This window comes from Moschus berezovskii, chromosome 14, assembly GCF_049115385.1.
Source record: "Moschus berezovskii isolate FMDL1 chromosome 14, NW_MosBer_1.0, whole genome shotgun sequence".
In the NCBI taxonomy this organism is placed as follows: domain Eukaryota; kingdom Metazoa; phylum Chordata; class Mammalia; order Artiodactyla; family Moschidae; genus Moschus; species Moschus berezovskii.
In genome coordinates, this window is record NC_142473.1 from 52,342,613 (window position 1) to 52,358,869 (window position 16,257).

Here is a 16,257-nt window from a genome sequence, read left to right on the forward strand (position 1 = left end):
ACTGGTTAGTATTAGAACTGGTAATCTGAATCCTTATCCAGGACTCTATGCCCAGCAACATGGATAAACATTGAGACAACTATAGGACCTTACAATTCTTTGGGGAACAAAGATACTGATCAAATGACCAAACAGATACATAATAATTCACTATAGTTCTAAAGTGTGAAAGAGTCATGAAGAAAATATGCGTGAGGATACATAATAGGGACATACAGTGATTTGTAGAGAAGTAATGAACGGTTAGAATAATAGGAAGACTGATGCTAAAGCTGAAACTGCAATACTTTGGCCACCTCATGCGACGAGTTGACTCACTGGAAAAGACTCTGATGCTGGGAAAGGTTGGGGGCGGGAGGAGAAGGGGACGACCGAGAATGAGATGGCTGGATGGCATCACCGACTCTGTGGACATGAGTTTGAGTGTACTCCAGGAGTTGGTGATGGACAGGGAGGCCTGGCGTGCTGTGATTCATGGCGTCGCAGAGAGTCGGACACGACTGAGCGACTGAAATGAACTGAACTGAACTGAACAAGTTCTCAGTTCATATACTGCTTCATGCCTAGGTAAGACTGCTTGAATTCTTACTCTAATCCTTACTTTAAGAGTGAAGGGAAGCCACTGAGAGATTTTCCGTAGAAGTGTAACATCATTTTGTTTATAGTATCAACAGATAATTTGGCTTCTTTGTAAAAATGGATTAGAGAGGATCATGACACTGAGCTGGGTGATCAGCAAGAAAGGGCTTGTAGACACCCTGGTTAAAAATGCTGAGGGATAGATCAGTGTGATTGACTGGATAGTGGATTAGCTGGAAGTGAGAGAGACAGGAGTGTCAGTATTAGTATATTTTGGAAAAGTAGTAATAGATTAATTAGATCTGGAAATGGGAGAGGGTGAAAAATTCTTCCTAGGTTTTTCTGGCTTTAGTGCATGGAAAACTGCTGATGGACTTTTATAAGAGGACCAAGTACAATGATTAACAAAAGTTCACATTGGCATATATTTATGTTGTGCTGATGAGCCATTACAGTTGATACTCCAATAGGCAATCGGATGCTTGACTCTATAGCTAAAAGAGACATCTGAGCTAGAGACATGAATTTGGGATAATCGACATACAGAGAAGAGGTAAGAAGGACATTATGAGTAGAAAATAATTTTGAACATAGTGTTAAAGAAAGCAGAGAAGTGAGTGATTACTGGAAGAATATGTGGGGGCAATAAAGTGATTTTTGTTGTTGCTGTTATTTATTTTCTTTGACTGTAAATCCTGAAACTGATCCTCAATAAGAAAGAAGTTGGTTTTGGATGGGACATAATCTAAACCTCTGATTCTCAAACTTGACTTTGCATTGGAATTTCCTGGGTAGTTTATTATTATTTTTTTTTAATGTATTGATTCTTGAATCCAACTGCTAGAGATTTGGATTGAATTGGTATTACTGGGGTCCAGACAAAGGAGTTTTTGTGAAGCTCCTCGGGTGAAACTAGCATACACACAGTTTGGGAATCCTTAATCTAAACAGAGAAAAACACATAAATATGCAAGATAGAAAAACCCAGAGCAATCAGGAATGGAGGAGCATGAGACTCTGGATCCTTGGTGAATAAGAGAGGAGCTCAAGTGACAAAGATAGGATAGGGGACTGGAGTGAGATCCTCCAGTGTAAGCAGGAGAAAAGACACAGCTCAGAGTACAGATGAAAATGTTATCCCTGCATACATGGAGATTCATGAGTAAGTGGAGAGCACTAAGATAATGCATACTGTACTTCACTTGTTGAAGAAGGTAGTGGCTAGAACTGGTAGAGAGAAAGGGCTAAATCATTCTCTGCTACTGGAGAAAGATTTTAATGTTTCTGAGAAGAATACAGAAACATGAAGAATAAGATATAGTGTTCCAAAGAGACTCAAATGATTTTTGTGGGGAAGGAACTGAAGCCCATGACCCAACTGTAGAAATGATCGGATGGCAGAAGGCCTGAGATGTGAGCAATGATCCCTAGCTTGCTTCCTCCTAATTTTTCAAGATCTGTGGTGTGCAATCTAAGTAGCTTTGTCCCTTCCATCCTGGACAGTGACCATTCTTTCCATTGTCTGACCTCACTTTACTTTGAATGTGTTTCTCCAAAAGATACTCAGTAACCCCATGGGAAGTTTTGAAACTAACATCTCGAGCGTGACCAGCTTCACCCTAACAGGCTTCCCAGAGATGGAGGGACTGGAGCATTGGTTAGCGGCCCTCCTCTTGCTGCTGTATGCTGTCTCCATCCTGGGCAACAGCCTCATTCCCTTCATCATAAAGGAGGAGCAGAGCTTGCACCAGCCAATGTACTACTTCCTGTCTCTGCTGTCTGTCAATGACCTGGGTGTGTCTTTTTCTACCTTGCCCACTATAATGGCTACCTTGTGCTTTCACACACCAGAGATTGCCTTCGATGCTTGCCTGATTCAGATGTTCTTCATCCACTTTTTCTCCTGGACAGAGTCTGGAATCTTGCTGGCCATGAGTTTTGACCGATATGTGGCCATCTGTAACCCCTTGCGTTATTCTACAGTGCTCACTGATACCCGTGTGGCTCACATGGGCATATCTATCATCATCCGCAGCTTCTGCATGGTCTTCCCACTGCCTTTCCTTCTGAAGAGGTTGCCTTTCTGTAAAGACAACATACTGACCCACTCCTACTGCTTACATCCAGACCTGATCCGCCTGCCCTGTGGAGATACCACCATCAACAGCATGTACGGCTTGCTCATTGTCATCTCTGCCTTTGGTGTAGACTCAGTGCTCATCCTCCTTTCCTATCTGCTCATTTTACACTCTGTGCTGGCCATTGCCTCCCTGGAAGAGAGACTTAAGACACTCAACACATGTGTGTCACACATCTGTGCTGTGCTTATTTTCTACGTGCCCATGGTTAGTGTGTCCATGGTTCATCGATTTGGGAAGCATGCCCCTGAGTATGTGCACAAGTTCATGTCCCTAGTATATCTCTTTGTGCCTCCAATGCTCAATCCAATTATCTATTCCATTAAGACTAAGGAGATTCGTAAGAGGCTACATAAGATACTGAAATCTAAGCACTGATTATAGAGGGACCTCCTAAAAACACAGGTACCCTAAGAGTTTGTTGTTATTGCTGATGTTTGGGTTTACAGGCTAGTCAATTGAACTGTGTCATCTCTTTCTATACATGGACCTCTGGTTGGGTACCTGTTACTAGCTGTAGGGTATTAGTTCAGTTCAGTTCATTTCAGTCGCTCAGTAGTGTCTGACCCTTTGCGACCCCATGAATCACAGCACACCAGGCCTCCCTATTCATCACCAACTCCCGGAGTTCACTCAAACTCATGTCCACTGAATCAGTGATGCCATCCAGCCATCTCATTCTCTGTCGTCCCCTTCTCCTCCTGCCCCCAATCCCTCCCAACATCAGAGTTTTTTCCAGTGAGTCAACTCTTTGCATGAGGTGGCCAAAGTATTGGAGCTTCAGCTTTAGCGTCAGTCTTTCCAATGAACACCCAGGACTGATCTCCTTTACAATAGACTGGTTGGATCTCCTTGCAGTCCAAGGGACTCTCAAGAGTCTTCTCCAACACCACAGTTTAAAAGCATCAATTCTTTGGCGCTCAACTTTCTTCACAGTCCAACTCTCACATCCATACATGACCACTGGAAAAACCATAGCCTTGACTAGACGGACCTTTGCTGACAAAGTAATGTCTCTGCTTTTTAATATGATATCTAGGTTGGTCAAAACTTTCCTTCCAAGGAATAAGCATCTTTTAATTTCATGGCTGCAATCAGCATCTGCAGTGATTTTGGAGCCCAAAAAAATAAAGTCTGACACTGTTTCCCCTGTTTCCTCATCTATTTACCATGAAGTGATGGGACCAGATGCCATGATCTTAGTTTTCTGAATGTTGACCTTCAAGCCAACTTTTTCACTCTCCTCTTTCACTTTCATCAAGAGGCTTTTGAGTTCCTCTTCACTTTCTGCCATAAGGGTGGTGTCATCTGCATATCTGAGGTTTTTGATATTTCTCCCAGCAATCTTGATTCCAGCTTGTGCTTCTTCCAGCCCAGCTGTAGGGTATAGCCTGGCTATAATTCATAACTAAAAACATTATGCTACTTTGTAATTAACCAAATTACAGGTTGCCAAAATGACTTCTCTCACACTCAGTAAGGAAGAGGGTCTTAAACTAGACACTTCCATTTATCCAAGTATACTAATATCAACTAAATTTTTAAGTAAATCTCAAAAACCCAAAGCTTAATGCATTCATACGAAACATTATAACTGGGGGTTATTTTACTCAAGATCATAAGTATCATTCAATGCTTTTTATAGAAATAATAGTTTTGAGCATCTTTTAGCTTTAAAAATAAAAGATACACATTCAGTTCAGTTCAGTTCAGTCGCTCAGTCGTGTCCAACTCTCCGCGACCCCATGAATGACAGCACACCAGGCCTCCCTGTCCATCACCAACTCCCGGAGTTCACTCAAAATCATGTCCACAGAGTCGGTGATGCCATCCAGCCATCTCATTCTCTGTCGTCCCCTTCTCCTCCCACCTCCAAACTTTCCCAGCATCAGAGTCTTTTCCAGTGAGTCAACTTGTAGCATGAGGTGGCCAAAGTATTGCAGTTTCAGCTTTAGCATCAGTCCTTCCAATGAACACCCAGGATTGATCTCCTTTAGAATGGACTGGTTGGATCTCCTTGCAGTCCAACGGACTCTCAAGAGTCTTCTCCAGCACCACAGTTCAAAAGCATCGATTCTTCGGCAATCAGCTTTCTTCACAGTCCAACTCTCACATCCATACATGACTACAGGAAAACCCATAGCCTTGACTAGACGGACCTTTGTTGGCAAAGATACACAATAACTGTGACTAATTTTACACTTCTGAAATAAGAGTATTCATGAGACTGATAAAATGGAACATACATGATTGTCACTGTGACACTGCAATATAAACCATGTAAGACCAGAAATTCCAAAGTTTAAAAGCAGGAGAAAAGTTTCGTGGAAAAAAAATCATATGCTGCCATCTGTTGGGCATTGCTGAGGGAAGGATCAACTCTCTTCTAGGGAGCTAGTTAGCACTCTGAATGGAAGGGAAATAGATACTAGTGATTGATGGTAGGATGAATCTACTTCAACAGCATAGATAGTTGCGCTTACCATCTGCTGCAATATGGATTTTCATGGCCTATACTCGTCACCCAAGCTCAGAGACATCTGTACATCTAGAACAACAGGGAGATTTCCTGGTGGCTCAGAGATAAAGAATCTATGTGCCAAGGCCTGCCAATGCAGGAGATGCAGGTTTGCTCCCTGGGTCAGGAAGTTCCCCTGGAGAAGGAAATGGCAAACTACTCCAGTATTCTTGCCTGGGAAATCCCATGGACAGAGGAGCCTGGCAGGCTACAGTCCATGGGATTGCAGAGTTGGACATGACTTAGCAACCAAAAACAAGAGCAGAGGAGAGCTAGCTGAAGAATATTAAGAAATTCAGAGCATAATTCCTGGAGAGTAACAATCATGAAGGCAGAGAAATCCTGTGCAAATTTATGCAAAGCATGTACAAAGTCACAGCAGCTTGCAGACACTTGGCAGAGGTAAGTAAATTAGTGTGAGGATTCCTCCACTAGGCGGTGGACAGACTACAGCATAATTCAATCTTTCTAGATGATTTGAGATTCAGATAGTAGTGAAAAATGTTATATATTCACACATACACACATATATGTATATATATGTATACATGTATATATGTGTGTTTGTGTGTTAAGTTGCTTTCAGTCAGTTCAGTCACTCAGTTGTGTCTGACTCTTTGCGACTCCATGAATCACAGCACGCCAGGCCTCCCTGTCTATCACCAACTCCTGGAGTCTACCCAAACCTATGTCCATTGAGTCGGTGATGCCATCCAACCATCTCATCCTCTGTCGTCCCCTTCTCCTCCCACCCTCAATCTTTCCCAGCATCAGGGTCTTTTCCAATGAGTCACCTCTTCGCATCAGGTGGCCAAAGTATTGGAGTTTCAGCTTCAACATCAGTGAGTTTCAGCTTCAACATCAGTCCTTCCAATGAACACCCAGGACTGATCTCCTTTAGGATGGACTGGTTGGATCTCCATGTCCAACTCTTTGCATTCCCGTGGACTGTAGTCCACCAGGCTCCTTTGTCCATGGGATTCTCCAGGCAAGAATACTGAAGCGCTTGTCATTTCCTCCTCCAGGAGATCTTCCCAGCCCAGGGATCAAGCCAATGTCTCTTACACATCCTGCATTGGCAACTTCTTTACCTCTAGCACCACCTGGTGCTAGTATATATATATACTAGCTAGTATATATATATACGTATTTAAACAAGGAATATTTTCCATGTTTTTTTCTCATAGGGTCATGAAATACTTTTTCTAAAATAAAACCAGAGAGGATGGGTGACATGATAATGCCATAAACATAGAAGCAATATAGAATTTAATCTCTCCCAAACACTTCCTGGCTGTCAAATCAAACAGACATTAGAAAAAAACAAAGCAGAGTAAAATGTGAATTAATATCTTCAACAATGTTAGGTGTCAGGGAAATCTCAAGTATCCTTGAATAAGGTCAGTGTAGCCAAACCACAAGATTAGAAAATGTGTGGTGGGGGTCAGTGCAGTGAAGGTGACTAACAAACCCTACTCCAGTATGGAATGAAAACCCCTATAAAACCACAAACACACCACAATAAGCTAGGACAACACTGAAACCTTGGCAGATGGCTTTGACATTGACTAGTAAAACTGGGGATAGTCCTGCCAAGGTCCACGAACTTGTGCACTTGACAGAATCAAGCAATACCGCAGTGCATGCTATGTCACTCTAGTCACATTTGACCCTTTTCAACCCCATGGACTCTAGCCCACCAGGCTTCTATGTCTGTGGAATTCTCCAGGCAAGAATACTGGAGTGGGTTGCCATTTCCTCCTTCAGGAGATCTTCTTGACCCAGGGATTGAATCTGTATTTCATCATGTCTCCTGTACTGACAGGCTGGTACTTAACCACTAGCACTACCTGGGAAGCCAAAATAAACCAAAACCTAACCAGCCCGAAAGTCACACTAACATGACTTCCCGGTTCCAGTGACCTCTCTCTGAAGTGCCTTATAAACAGTTTCCCTTCACAGGGAGAATACCCCAAATTGGAGCCAAAACCCCCTAGATGGGAGTCAAAGCTCCCCAGATTGGACAAGGTCAAAAAAGGCCCCAGTGGACCTGATGCCAACCTGTTCTGGAGAAAAGTTTATTTGAGCATTTGATTTACAAAGGAGAGTAGTATCTATTAAAGAGCCAATCAACTGTTCCCCACTGTCAAAGTTACTGGAGCTCCTGTAGCATAGTGGTTGATAGCATTTAAGAATCTCAGAAATGTTCAGCAAATAAAGTCTTTCCAAAATGATATTACCTTAGCATGAAGGGAACCACATACCCACAGAAAGATCATTGAGTAAGGAACAAAGAAGGTTGTGATAACAGGTGGAAAGGCTATAAAGAAAGCATATATAAGAAAGTGCTGCTACAGCTACACAAACCTTCAAAGCTGAGTTCCCCTGGGAAGGAAGGTCTGTTGAATTCTGAGGCTGGAACAGAGGGAAGGAGTCAAATGTCTTCTGGAAACAGACTTAGCTCTGAGTCACAGAAGTGCTACTTCAAAAAGAGAGATGCTACTCTGAGCTGTTCCCATAAGAGAAGTGTTAGAGACATGAAGCTGGAAAAGCTACCCTGTGCTCCCCTCTCAATCCAGAGAATCCTTTTCCCAGTCGTCCTGGAGAATCATCTTTCTTTGTATAAGCTAACTCTATACACAGTTCAGTTCAGTTGCTCAGTCGTGTCCGACTCTTTGCTGCTCCATGGACTATAGCATGCCAGGCTTCCCTGCCCATTGCCAATTCCTGAAGCTTGCTCAAACTAGTGTCCATCGAGTCGGTGATGCCATCTAGCCATCTCATCCTCTGTCATCCCCTTCTCCTTCCTTCAATCTTTCCCAGCATCAGGGTCTTTTCCAATGAGTCAGCTCTTCTCATCAGGTGGCCAAAGTACTGGAGTTTCAGCTTCAGCCTCAGTCCTTCCAGTGAACATTCCAGACTGATTTCCTTTAGGATGGACTTGTGGGATCTCCTTGCTGTCCAAGGGACTCTCAAGAATTTTATCCAACAACACAGTTCAAAAGCATCAATTCTTCAGCACTCAGCTTTCTTTACAGCCCAACTCTCACATCCATATATGACTACTGGAAAAACCATAGCTTTGACTATACAGACCTTTTTGGATAACTCCATACACAGTTCTGAGCAAAATGAAAGGAAAAACAAAACAAGGACGAAGATTAACCCATGGCCCCTGAGATTCCCATACTTACAATGGAGATCTTCCTTCTTTAAAGAAAAATATTTATATCGGAGTGTTTTTTTTTTTTTTTTTGACAACATTCAGAAAACTTAAGATCGTGGCAAATGATCCCTTCACTTCATGGCAAATAGATAGGGAGACAATGAAATCAGTGACAGATTTTATTTTCTTGGAAGCCAAAAATACTGCAGATGGTGACTGCAGCCATGAAATTAAAAGATGCTTGCTCTTTGGAAGAAAAGCTATGATAAACCTAGACAGCATATTAAAAAGCAGAAACATTACTTTGGCAAAAAACGTCTGCATAGTTAAAGTTCTGGTTTTTCCAGTAGTCGTATATGGATATGAGAGTTGGACCGTAAAGAAGGCTGAGGGCTGAAGAATTGATGTTTTTTAACTGTGGTGTTGGAGAAGACTCTTGAGAGTCCCTTGGACTGCAAGGAAATCCAACCAGTCAGCCCTAAAGGGGAGAAGGCAATGGCACCCCACTCCAGTACTCTTGCCTGGAAAAACCCATGGACGGAGGAGCCTGGTAGGCTGCAGTCCATGGGGTCTCACTTTCATGCATTGGAGAAGGAAATGGCAACCCGCTCCAGTGTTCTTGCCTGGAGAATCCCAGGGACGGGGGAGCCTGGTGGGCTTCCGTCTATGGGGTCGTACAGAGTTGGACACGACTGAAGCGAATTGGCAGCAGCAGCAGCAGCCCTAAAGGAAATCAGTCCTGAATATTCATTGGAAGCACTTATGCTGAAGCTGAAGCTCCAATACTTTGGACACCTGATGGGAAGAATTGTCTCATCGGAAAAGGCCCTGATGCTGGGAAAGATTGAAGGCAAGAGGAGAAGGAGCTGACAGGGGATGAAATGGTTGGATGGCATCACCAATTCGATGGACATGAGTTTGAGCAAGCTCCAGGAGATGGCGAAGGATAGGGAAGCCTGGCATGCTGCAGTCCATGGGGTTGCAAAGAGTAGGACACGACTGAGTGATTAAACAGCAACAACATCCTAATGCTTTATATCTATTAATTCACCTGACTATTAGAAACTGCATTGATTTCAGTATTTTTTGTTTCTTTTTAAAATACACTTCCCAATCTCAACTAAAAAATTGAACAATCAGAGAATAAGGCATGAGAATAGGAAGAGTGGGTACTATGTAACTATGAACGTTTGTCTCATCTTTTGTACGGTGATTTCTTCTTTATTCATTGAACACACCCACATGGAGTGACTTCTCTGGGTCTCGCTCTGGGCTAAGCACCAGGGATGTGGGGCTGGATTGTGCTTGATAACAAAAAAAACTTGAGACACTGGGAGATGTGTCCTTGCCTGTGTCTCATCAGTTGCATACTAATGGGCTAAGTTCTGAACAAATAAAGGATCAGTGAGTAAAATGGAGATAGAAATTTCTTTCTGTGTTACAGAAGCACTCAATTTCCAGTCTTGGTTGGATAAGAACCATTGGGACACGTACACACACACACACACATACACATAACCTGCTTATAGTGACTATAGATTATAGAGGCATTTGTTTATGAGACATAAGATTAAAAGGTCTTGTTTTCTTAATAAAGAAAAAAAATCCATTATATATATGTATTTATGTAAGTATGTATATGTGTTTATGTTTTACTGCTGTATAATAAATATTGACCAATTCCCTAAACAGCAGACTTGTAGGTAAAGGTTTTTTCTCTGAGATAAATTGTATTTGTTCAAACTGTTAAAATAAGTGTTCAGTTCGGTTCAGTCACTCAGTCATGTATGACTCTTTGTGACGCCATGGACTGTAGCACACCAGGCTTCCCTGTCCATTACCAACTCCCAGAGCTTGCTCAAACTAGTGTCCATCGAGTTGGTGATGCCATCCAACCATCTCATCCTCTGTCATCCTCTTCTCCTCCTGCCTTCCATCTTTCCCAGCATCAGGGTCTTTTCCAAGGAGTCAGTTCTTTGCATCAGGTGCCAAAGTATTGGAGTTTCGGCCTCAGCATCAGTCTTTCCAATGAATATTCAGGACTGGTTTCCTTTAGGATTGACTGGTTTGATCTCCTTTCAGTTGAAGGGACTCTCAAGAGTTTTCTCAAACACTCATAGTTAAAAAGCATCAATTCTTTGGCACTCAGCTTTCTTCATAGTCCAACTCTCACATCCATGCATGACTACTGGAAAAACCGTGGCTTTGACTAGATGGACCTTTGTTGGCAAAGTAATATTTCTGCTTTTTAATATGCAGTCTAGGTTGATTATAGCTTTTCTTCTGAGGAGCACACGTCTTTTAATTTCATGGCTGCAGTCACCATCTGCAGTGATTTTGGAGACCTCCAAAATAAAGTCTGCCACTGTTACCATCATTTTCCCATCTGTTTGCCATGAAGTGATGGGACCAGATGCCATGATCTTAGTTTCCTGAATGTTAAGTTTTATGCCAACTTTTTCATTCTCCTCTTTCACTTTCAACATGAGGCTCTACAGTTCTTCTTCGTTTCCTGCCATAAGGGTCATGTCATCTGCATATCTGAGGTTATTGTTATTTCTTCTGGCAATCTTGATTCCAGCTTGTGTTTCCTCCAGCCCAGCATACTCTGCATATAAGTTAAATAAGCAGGGTGACAATATACAAACTTGTACTCTTTCCCGATTTGGAACCAGTCTGTTGTTCCATGTCCAGTTCTAACTGTTGCTTCTTGACCTGCATACAGATTTCTCAGGAGGCAGGTCAGGTTGTCTGATATTCCCATCTCTTTGCTATCTAAACAAATTATAAATCCTGAACCTGTTTATAATATTTTTGTATAAACTAAATGTTGAAAGGGTTCTTTAAGAAATTATAATGAAAGCTTGTTAGAATGAGTTTAAAAATAATAACCAATTGTCCAGTTTATACCTGAGTTCTGTTTTATAAATCTGTTTTCCACTAATAAACAAAATCTGTCTTTTCCTACAAAACTTGTAAAAACATTCTTGCAGTTACTGAGTTTCTACATGTTGAATGGTATTTCCTATTAAATGTAGCCGTTAATCTATATATCTACCTGAGTATTTGACATGAGCAATATTTCCAATCTACTGTCTATAACCAAGTTATAAAAAGGTTTGGAGATAATTGTTTAACAGGAATGTCTTTGAGTTTCAGGTTTATTTATTTGTCTCTTCCACATTTAGTCAAATTTTGCTTATAAAATTGCTGACTTAAATTTTTGTGTAAGTATATACAATAGATTTTGTTTTCACACAATTTCATATCAAATACAGAAGTCACTTAGCACTCTATCAATTCTAATCTGTAATATTTACAGAAGAATTTAACTCAGTCAGAGACATTGGACAGGTTTGACTGTAGAGACTAATAATTAAACTTGACTCTATTCCGTTGCTGCCTAGAATATGTCTTTCATGTAAACACACAGACTGTCACCCTGGAAGTTTGCCTCTCCCGGTTAATAATATGGGATATTTGCCTTAGTCATCATAAACATCGCCTTGGCACAGTTCACATGAACACTGACCACATTTCCACCAGTAACACTTCTCCTTCACACTGCAACCATTCAAACATGGTGAAGCTTTGTAAGAGGGTATTTAAAAAGGGTTATGTAGTTATATCCCAGGAGACTTTGACATCACCCTTCCCTCTCTTTCTGGGTAGGTTTCTCACACAGACTGTTATGAGTAAATCATGTAATCCCTGAGCCCTCAAAACTAACACCATGCTCACCACATTGTAGGTTTCAATAATTATTGTAGATTGGATGAATAAATGAATGAACTATTATGTTTGGTATGAGCAAAAAGGCAAAGCTTGTAAGAAAAAATCTTGCCGCAGAATTATTTTCATTTTCCCCCAAATCACCACAATTTTATTAGACTTCACATTGAGCAAAGGACAGTGACTAAATATCTCTGCTAGGGGGAATGGAAGTTGAGAATCACTTTAGGGAGACATTCTCCTGAGCAATGTGACTGGCAATAAATGCTGAAAGATCAAATTTTTTAATAAACACTTCTGGATTTTTTGGCATTTCTATTAGCTGAGATTTGTTTGTCATCTAAATTTTTAATAGAGTCTGCTACACATCAGTGATTTGGGTGGTAGATACATGACTCCAGAAATTTATAGAAAGTTTTGGCTGGCAGTCATACTTTCCACTTGAAGATATTGGAGCCTTTTAAAACTCAGTGAAATATGAAATGTTTAGATAATTCACTTGATTCATGAGTTATTTATGTTCAAAACAAACATATTAATTAAATTAATCATTTAATGGATAATTTACTTCCATTTTACTACCTATATTTGATAAACATGTTTTCCATGGGAAATGGAACAGAAAAAGGAAAATATTTTATATTATAAATATGAACACAAACCACATACACCCAATTCTAGTATGAGAAATCCATGGAATCAAATCTTATTTTCTGACATTCATGTAGAGTTACTACCTGTTTAGCACTCCTCCACTTTTCCAGCAGAGGGCAATCCCTTGACAGTGACTTCTGATTAACTGCTTGAGGTCAGGGAGATGATAATTCACAAAATAATGGCTGACTCTATAAGCTGTTTGCTGTTTCTATGAAACCCAAAAGGTTTTAGAAGCACATAGTTGACACAGCTGTCTGGAGGACATCTGAATGCCTGTGTTTAAGTGGACAACCACCTCCAAATAGATCCTTCCTTACTGGAAAATTAAACACAACAATAATGAATCCTGAGCCCACATTGCATCAGCATAATTAGAAAATATATCCAGTTTATAATGAAATATTAGATAGTCTCCTGTTGAGGAAATGTCCTTGTAGAAACTTCTAACTATTATGAGGAAGACAGACCCTCTGAACCTTTGATCTTGTTTATTTGTAAAACAGCTTCTGGGAGGAGAGCATGTCTCATCTAACTGAAGTGAAATTGTGCTACACAGCAGTCTCTTCCTAGCAGAGCATGGGTGGAGATGGCATTGATGAGATTAGGCAGGACCTCTCTGCGGTACCCAGGAGGTGAGTTTAATGGTGAGTCATGCCCAGGGCCCAATCCATGGCTCTCTTTTCACCACACTATGCTTTCTGAATGTTCTCCTGTTCCTAGGAGAAAAGGCAAGTTCTCCTGTTCCTAGACTCATAAAGAAATTAATTCCGTACAAGCTCACGCAATGTAGATTTTTTTTTTCAGTTCTGTATGCAGATTTCTGTACATGGAACAACAGACTGGTTCCAAATAGGAAAAGGAGTACATCAAGGTTGTATATTGTCACCCTGCTTATTTAACTTATATGCAGAGTACATCATGAGGAACATTGGGCTGGAAGAAGCACAGGCTGGAATCAAGATTGCTGGGAGAAATATCAATAACCTCAGATATGCAGATGACACCACCCTTATGGCAGAAAGTGAAGAGGAACTCAAAAGCCTCTTGATGAAAGTGAAAGAGGAGAGTGAAAAGGTTGGCTTGAAGCTCAACATTCAGAAAACAAAGATCATGGCATCTGGTCCCATCACTTCATGGGAAATAGATGGGGAAACAGTGGAAACAGTGTCAGACTTTATTTTTTTGGGCTCCAAAATCACTGCTGATGCTGACTGCAGCCATGAAAGTAAAAGACGCTTACTCCTTGGAAGGAAAGTTATGACCAACCTAGATAGTATATTACAAAGCAGAGACATTACCTTGCCAACAAAGGTCCGTCTAGTCAAGGCTATGGTTTTTCCCGTGGTCGTGTATGGATGTGAGAGTTGGACTGTGAAGAAAGCTGATCGCCAAAGAATTGATGCTTTTGAACTGTGGTGTTGGAGAAGACTCTTGAGAGTCCCTTGGACTGCAAGGAGATCCAACCAGTCCATCCTAAAGGAGATCAATCCTGGGTGTTCATTAGAAGGACTGATGCTAAAGCTGAAACTGCAATACTTTGGCCACCTCATGCGATGAGTTGACTCACTGGAAAAGACTCTGATGCTGGGAAGGATTGGGGGTGGGAGGAGACGGGGACGACAGAGAATGAGATGGCTGAATGGCATCACCGACTCTGTGGTCATGAGTTTGAGTGAACTCTGGGAGTTGGTGAAGGACAGGGAGGCCTGGCGTGCTGTGATCCATGGAGTCGCAAAGAGTCGGACACGACTGAGCGACTGAACTGAACTGATGCAGTTTTAGTCAAGCTAACTTTATATCTATGAGACTATATGAGGCACAGAGATCAAGGATCTTATCCTACTATAACTCTTATTCTTGTCTCTTCTCTCTTTTTGTGTTTATGTAAACCACCCAGCCCTGGCCCTGGAGGATAAGTATCCATGACAAGGCAATACAAAAATATGACCTTTATCACTCAGAAAATTTTTCCACAAACTTCAAAATAACACCTCACCAGTTTTGCTGCCTCATATTCAGTATATAATTTTCTTAGAGGAAGACTTAACAGGGCCCAAATAAAAAGAGTATAAGAATTCATTTTCTCTTTTCTATTTGGCTGGAATCCAAGTAATTTCAATAGGAAAAAAAAAGCTGAATTAAGAGAAAATCTTGTTTAAGAAAAAGAGATGAAAGGGAATTTCTACATAAGGCAAACAGCAGGGCTTATTGTAGGTCTTCTCAGGATGGAAGTTGAGGTTGTGGTCATATGCTATTCTTATGGTGGCACCATCCTCATAAGAGGAGATGAAGCCTAAAAATGTAATTTTCCTTATACCCTGCAAACAAGATTCTAGCTGAGCTATTTCAAACCCTAAAAGATGATGCTGGTAAAGTGCTACACTCAATATGCCAGCAAAGTTAGAAAACTCAGCAGTGGCCTCAGGACTGGAAAAGGTCAGTTTGCATTCCAGTCCCAAAGAAGGGCAATGCCAAAGAATGTTCAAACTACTATACAGTTGTGCTTATTTCACATGCTAGCAAGGTAACACTCAAAATCCTTCAAGCTATGCTTCAGCAGTCCGTAAACCAAGAAATTCCAGATGTACAAGCTATAGTTAAAAAACGCAGAGGAACTAGAGATCAAATTGCCAACATCCATTGGATCATAGAAAAAGCAAGAGAATTCCAGAAAAAAACATCTACTTCTGCTTCATTGACTATGCTAAGCCTTTGATTGTGTGGATCACAACAAAATGTGGAACATTCTTAAAGAGATGGGAATACCAGACCACCTTATATGCCTTCTGAGAAACCTGTATGCAGGTCAAGAAGCAACAGTTAGAACAATGGACTGATTTAAAATTGGGAAAGGAATATATCAAGGCTGTATATTGTTACCATGCTTATTTAACTTATTTGCAGAGTACATCACGTGAAGTGCCAGGCTGGATGAAACACAAGCTGGAATCAAGATTTCCTGGAGAAATATCAACAATCTCAGATACATGGATGATACCACCCTAATGGCAGAAAGCGAAGAGGAACTAAAGAGCTTCTTGTTGAGGGTGAAAGAGGAGAGTGCAAAAGCTGGCTTAAAACTCAGCATTCAAAAAGCTAAGATCATGGCAAATAGAAGGGAAAAATGGAAGCAATGGCAGACTTTATTTTCTTGGACTCCAAAATCACTGAGAACAATGACTGCAGCCATGAAAATAAAAGATAGATGCTTGCTCCTTGGAAGAAAAGCTATAACAAAGCTAGACAGCATGTTAAAAACCAGAGACACGTGATGCTTTCAAACTGTGGTGTTGGAGAAGACTCTTGAGAGTCCCTTTGACTGCAAGGAGATCAAACCAGTCAATCCTAAAGGAAATCAACCTTGAATATTCATTTAAAAGACTGATGCTGAAGCTGAAGCCCCAGTACTGTGGCCACCTGATGAAAAGAACCAACTCACTGGAAAAGATCCTGATGCTGGGAAAGAC

General features: G+C 41.1%; 1 protein-coding gene across 1 annotated transcript; it reads left to right on the plus strand.

Annotated features, from left to right (window-relative positions):
* Window positions 1-2,153: 2,153 nt before the first annotated feature.
* On the plus strand, window positions 2,154-3,095 carry LOC129553908 (olfactory receptor 51I2-like). The gene has a single exon (XM_088843471.1). The coding sequence runs from the start codon at window positions 2,154-2,156 to the stop codon at window positions 3,093-3,095; it is 942 nt and encodes a 313-aa protein (XP_088699597.1).
* The last annotated feature ends 13,162 nt before the right edge of the window (window positions 3,096-16,257 follow it).

Bases quoted from the DNA above. Each gene is read 5' to 3' on its own strand.
- LOC129553908 (XM_088843471.1), top strand. From the start codon at position 2,154: ATGGGAAGTTTTGAAACTAACATCTCGAGCGTGACCAGCTTCACCCTA.